This window comes from Hippichthys cyanospilos, chromosome 18, assembly GCF_059441005.1.
Source record: "Hippichthys cyanospilos isolate Australia breed blue-spotted pipefish chromosome 18, RoL_Hcya_1.0, whole genome shotgun sequence".
In the NCBI taxonomy this organism is placed as follows: Eukaryota; Metazoa; Chordata; class Actinopteri; order Syngnathiformes; family Syngnathidae; genus Hippichthys; species Hippichthys cyanospilos.
The window spans coordinates 13342178-13348879 of NC_142386.1; the positions used below are offsets into that span (position 1 = coordinate 13342178).

General features: G+C 42.5%; 1 protein-coding gene across 1 annotated transcript; it reads right to left on the bottom strand.

The window, feature by feature from the left end:
• Positions 1-593: 593 nt before the first annotated feature.
• On the bottom strand, positions 594-6702 carry LOC148409071 (early growth response protein 1-like). The gene is made up of 2 exons (XM_088441584.1): positions 5867-6702; positions 594-4189 (listed from the first exon to the last, which is right to left on the bottom strand). The coding sequence occupies exons 1-2, from the start codon at positions 6045-6047 to the stop codon at positions 3126-3128; spliced, it is 1245 nt and encodes a 414-aa protein (XP_088297710.1). The 5' UTR covers positions 6048-6702; the 3' UTR covers positions 594-3125.

Below are 6702 nucleotides of genomic sequence, written 5' to 3' on the forward strand. Positions count from 1 at the left end.
GGATACCAGCTCTTAAGGACTGGGTTTGTGCACCCCTGAGCTAAATCATGTACAATTTTATACATAACAACACTCTAAAATCAGATCTCAGGTGTATTGGAAGCCAATGCTGGTTGGCTAATATCAGGGTAATATCGAACATTCTCATCCTTGTCAAGAGTCTGCATTTTGTATTGACTGCAGGCTTTTGATGGAAGACATGGAAAGTCCAGAAAACAATACATTGCAGAAGTCAAGGCAGGATGTAATAAACGCATGAATTAATTTTTTCATGAATTTCTGCATCACTAGGAGAGAGAAAAGGGCAAATCTTGGCAATATTGTGAAGGTGAAAGAGCACAGTTCTCGTAGTGTTCTCAACATGGAATTTTGGCGTGTGGGAGGAAGCCCGAGTGCCTGGAGAGAACCCACACAGGCTCGGGGAGAACATGCAAACTCCACACAGGGAAGCTGGAGCCAACTGGATTTGAACTCGGGTCCCTGAACTGTGAGGTGGACATGCTAACCACTGCATCACTGTGCTGCCATATACTGTATGTAGGTTTCAATGTTTATATTCTTGTGTTGAAAAGAGTTCAATAAAGACCACATGGTGCATTTGTTTGCGCTCCACAATTTTATTCTTGATCCATTAACAAGAAATTACATTTGGTATCAAATGCATGTGTATTTACAAACCTACACAGTAGGTAAATAAAATTTAAATTCCCATCCAAAAATATTCATGTCTTGTATGTATATTTATATATTACACATTACATTAGGCAATGGGATGAGGCACAAATCCCATGAGATGAGTTGTCTCAGGAGCTTAGAACAAGATAAGATTTTTAGGAAATTAGTAATACAAAGTAATGCCTTACAAATTTTTAAATCTTCAAATTCTTTGACTTTTTACTAAGAATTATCTAGCGTGCAAATGTAAACATAAAAGGATTGTCATGCAGGCTTGTTTTTACGTTGCAGCTGAGAGCTTTCCCAAAACTGAATAAAAAAAAATACATACCGCTCCTCTTAGTGGCGGTTTATGCATGCAGTCATTTTTTTGTTGCAGTGTTTACAAACCAACTATGTCTTATTTTCCAATGTTTTACCATCCTTTTCTTTTCAAGGAAAACCAAAAACAATGCCACAGGTGATTTGAAAGTAAGCAAATCAGAGTATCCTGAATTTGTCCTGTAGGGCTATAGATATTGAGCGTTCAAGTATTAATTAAATTAATTTCTGCATGATCAAGAAGTGCATTCTCTTGTGTACTCCATTTAAAAAAAAAAAAAAAAAAAAAAAAAAAAAAAAAACTCGCTGTGAAGGGACGATCGTAAGATCTCATCATAAGTGGTCACAACCCTAATACATATACAGTATTTACATCCATTTTAAAAAGTGTGTTTAATTGGGGCATTTTTTGGTGATTTTATTTTTTTATCATTCATAGGCACCTGCTGGTTTGAGTTCTGGGAATTGTGTTCTAAGGAAGCGTGGCCCTACCAATGAGGCGTAAACATTTTTGACTGGTAACCTCGTTCAAATGTACATTATGCCAAATGTAGGCCAAAGTATGTTTAAACAAAATGGCCAGTTAAAACTTTTTAGTGTTCATCATTCACATCAATCAATCGTTTTGAGGGCTTTACAAACCCAAAAGTGTACCAAGTTTGACATTATGTTAAAAAGATGTGTTTTAGTGGTCCCAAACATGATTCTCCAAAACCTACTTGGTAGCAGCCTTGGCTAAATTGGAAAAATAATTAGTCTTTTACACCAGTTCAACCTTTTCATATGAACTTAGGTGGACTTATCATACCAGGATGCATGAAAAAGGTTCAAAGAACCATATTCAAAAGTGAGCAGAAAATCTGGCATTTTGGTTTGATGTGACACAAATTCCTGGAGTATGATTATAATTTAGAGCACAGGTGTCAAACTCGAGGCCTGGGGCCAGATCTGGCCCGCAACATCATTTTATGTGGCCCGCAAACATACTTCAACTTGATCAACTTGCCTTCAAGTTTCTGGCTGAAATACCAAACTTGCAAGTTGTCTTCAACTTAAAAAAAAAAAAAAAAAAAAAAAAAAAAAAATTCTTCCCAAACTCACTTTTGAGTAGTTTTTACCAGCTTCTGATTTCAAAACTAGGCTAAGTGTGTGACAAACACACTTAAAATGTGTTTGATTCGCAGTCATTCCAGCTCTCTGACAGAAACCATAACTATAATGTGAATCATAACAAAAATGAGTTTGGCACCCATAATTTAGATCATAGGTGTCAAACTCTAGTCCTCAGGGCCACAATCCTGCATGTTTTCGGGTCTTTTATTCAAGCGCACCTGATTCAAATAAGTACCTCATCAGCAAGCTCTGCAGGATCTTGAAAATTATCTTAATCATTTGAATCAGGTGTGTTTGACAGAGAAGAATCAAAAACATGCAGGATTACGGACCTCGAGGACTGGAGTTTAAGACCTATGACCTACAACATATGCATCAAACTCCAGTCCTCGAGGGCCGGTATCCCGCATTTTTTCCAGTTTACTCACCCCACCACACCTGATTCAAATTATTAGCTTATTAGAAAGCTCTGCAGGAACTTGAAAACGATCCTAATCATTTGAACCGTGTGTTGAGAAAGAAATTGAAAAAATAAAAAGCAGGATGCCGGCCCTCGAGGACTGGAGTTTGACTCCCGTGATTTAGGGTCTAATAACACGGAAGAGGATTATGGAAACAAAGGTTGCCACTAGCAGGATTCTTGCTTGTATCTCAGATATCTCACTTTATTTTCATAATTCTAAAAATAAAGTGAGAACACTCAGAATAGTCAGAATTCTGACTAATGGTGACTTTAAAAAGGAAAAAATGTAGAAAAAAAGTCTGACAAGATTCTCACTTATATCGCAGGATTTTGACTCTTCTCAAAATTGTAACTTTGGACTCCGATGAGTGAGAATTATGAGAAAAGTCAGAATACTTGAAAAGTTTGACTTTAAAGTGAGTATAAAGTTCTGCCAACTTTTCTGCACATTTCCCAATCCTCTTCTGTAAAGAATGTGCCATTCACTGATGTTTTACTTTTGATATTTGTGCTCAGTGGCCAAATTGTACCATCAGAAGTCCAGCTTCTCCCATCAGCAGACGTTGGGAAGCGAAGCGACGCTGGCCGACCGCTCCGGCTGCGGGGGAGAGGGGCAGCTGAAGGAGGAATAGATGTTGGGGTAACTCTGTAAGGTGGAAGGGTGACATAAGGAAGGCGGGGGCGAGGAGGAGCAGCCAGCCGAGGAGGTGGGAAGCGCAGTCGTAGCCGGAGGGGCGGGGACGGCATTGCGGTGTCCCTGGTGGATCTTGGTGTGCCGCTTGCGCTCATCGCTGCGTGCGAACTTGCGGCCGCACTCGGCGCAGGCGAAGGGTTTCTCGCCCGTGTGGGTGCGGATGTGTGTGGTCAGGTGGTCGCTGCGGCTAAAACTCCGCATGCAGATGCGACATTGGAAGGGTTTCTGGCCCGTATGCACACGCACGTGCCGGGTCAGCTCGTCCGAGCGGGAGAAGCGGCGCTCGCAGTCGTCCGCCGGGCACATGTAGGGTCGTTCCTGAGGGGACGCTTTGCCCTGCGGCTTCCGCCGGCACGCTTTGGTGAGTTGGCAGGTGGGGCCGGCGAGGGGCTGATTGGGCACGTGCGTGGAGGAGAAGGCCTTAATGGTGGAGAGCGGCGTGAGCGGCGGCTGCAGGGAATTCCCACTTTGTGCCATGACAGGCTTTCGGTCCCGGTTCAGGAGATCGGCGTTGTGCGACTGAGGCAGGATGTAGTCCGGGAGCATGGGCAGTCTGGAGGCAGGGTAGGCTGGGGGCGGTCCCTGTGACAGGAAGGGGGTCGGCTGGGGCTCGAGGGGATTGACGGCGGTTGTGGTGAATGTCGGCGCCACGGAGAAGATAGAGCCGACATCCGCAGAGACGCAGCTGAAGCTCGACTGGCTGGGCGTGGACGTCACCGGTATAGAAGAAGAGGACGGTGTTGAAGGAGCTGCCACACTGACCAAACCGCTAAAGAGGCTGAGAAGCGGCTCAGGCCACAGGCCGGCACCGCCGGTGGACGCGGAGGATGGCTCGAAGGTGAAGCGGCCACTGTACGCCAGAGGCGGGACGCGAGGGGTTAGCGGGCAGAGGTTCTGCAGGTCAGCCAGTTCTGACAAAAGGTCTGAAACCGAAGAGAACTAATGATCAGAACATTGGACCATGATGCCATGTGGATCTAAGTCGATCATAACGTGGTACTGTATCAAAAGCTTAAAATTTCATTCAATCCCAGGTACTTATTTATATCCTCCTGAGACCCAGCCTATTCATTTGTGTCCACTTTCATGTCCATTTTGTCTCAGCAAGACATCATTGGAACATACAGTGGAACTGAAAATTATTAAAGTATAAAAATGCATCAAATACATATTAAAATTACATTAGTGCATAATAATCAAACATATCATGTAAAGAATAATAATAATAAAAAAAATCGCTCCTACACCCTTGAAATGAATCATATGAATTGTAGTAGTAGACAATATGAATGCAGTTCACTTGTTTGCCTTGAGATGATGCTGGTGTTTTGGTGATGATTAGTATGATTTATTTTAGATTTCCAGTGAGCCAGGAATCATTTACAAGTCCACAGGAACAAAAAAAAAAAAATTTGCATCAGTTTGAGCACTTAAGTTTACTTAAGTTTAGTTTGGGGTCATGCAAAGTGCTTCTTGTGTGATGTAATTGCTAAAGTGCAAACAACATGCTAACAACTGAAACATCTGACGCGACAACCCAATGTGGTATGTTACATTTGTGTTTTTATGTGAATATTTACAATATTAGCCGTAGCTAATGTCAATTTTATGTCAGTTCTATTTTGTAAATTGTTGGTGGGAAATGTAAAAGATGAAAAGTGGAAGACCACAGTGAACATCAATGCAAAAAAAACTATAGTCTCATTTGTGGGCAAGCCGACATATTAACAAATTATATATATATATATATATATATATATATATATATATATATATATATATATATATATATATATATATAAAAGCATTATACACTGTAACAAATCCGGTAGACATCACGAGTTGTGATTATGTATTACATTACAGTCAAGTTGGCACAGGCGCTGGTGTCTCATATAATATGCCAACAATGTCGCCTTTCGTTTCTTGAATTTTCGCTCGTTTTCTGCCGAGGCATCTCGTAAGCTGAATTTTTTTTTGTGACACGAGGCATTCTTAAGTAGAGGTACCACTGTACCACCGTATATATTTTCCTTCTTAAATTAAGAACACTTGATTGGGACATTTGGCAACTTATTGCTAATGTTGTATGTCTTCATTTTGTTAAGTTTTAACTGATGCGTATAGAAACCACACAGAAAATACAGCTATCAGACACAGATGGTACAGCACTGTTATTTTTATTTGTTCATTTATTTTGGGGGGGGGGGGGGGGGGGGGCGCTGACGAGAGAGTACTTGGCTATAATTCATTCGGGTACATGATTGCAAAAAAAAAAAAAAAAAAAAGTTTGAGACGCACTGGCTAGTACAGTCACCCAGTCTTTATTAACCCAAGCCGAACATTTTATTTTACGTTCCAAAAATCTCACAGCACATTACCGAACTGAAATCTCTTAAAAATAAAAATAAAGTTACTGAAATCGTGTCCCTGGTTTCTTAGTGGAAAACGTGGGCATTCTTCGATTAACTTTTTGGTTTCATGAATTAATATGTTCACATTTTCGCACCACGCAGGTTTTTAAGTAAGCTTTTAATGGCCATTTGAGACATTGCATCAAACGTTAACGCATTGGAAACTAATTGAGCCACGCCACCCACCTCCGTAGTCGCCGGTGTCCCCATTCAGCAGACCTCCACTCTCGGCGGCGTTTTGCAGAAGCAGATGGAGCTCTTCAAGTTTAGGATAGCCGTCCAGCGAGGACAGGGCGGGTGGGAAGCCACCAAGGGGCTCAGAAATCTGCAAAGTCGAGAGCAGCAGCTCGGCTTTGGTCGCAGCCATCTCTCTGGGGTTTGGCCGCTCCAGTTGCTCCGGAGCACCGGCACTGTGGCTCCGCCGTTGCACGGGGACAGCGTGGGAAGACCGCGCTTGCTTCTTATCAGGGCTCGGACTTTCGAGAGAAGCCAACGCGGTTTGGGCTCTGGTCCGGGATCCCAAGGAGAGTCCCGGTGAACGAATAAAAAGACAATTTTTCGTTTTGGTAAATAAAAGTATGGCAGTGCTTGTTTCCGGCCAGTGTTTACGCTTGTAACGCACAGTAAATTCAACATGAGGTCCGACAGGATTTCCTCAATGAGGTTGGCTTTATAAAGACTCCTGTTGTGTCGTAGATCGCCAAATAAGGCGAGGCGGAAGCCCATAGATGGGCAGAGCCGGGACTTTCCTGTTGATCTGCCAGCAGACTTCCGGGTATATATTTTTCCCCCCGAAACTGCCAAATGACCTTCACGATAAGATTTTCCACCATTTTTGTCAATAACTATACACATGCATTTATAAAACAAAATTGAACTCCGTTATACTGCAGGTGGCGACGCTAGTGCTGCTAAATTATTGTCAAACGCAATGACCGGAAGTGACGGACACGTCAACACCTCGGATTTGGCCTTGTTATTACGACATAACTTCCTCGGGCCATATATGGTTGTTTTCCGTT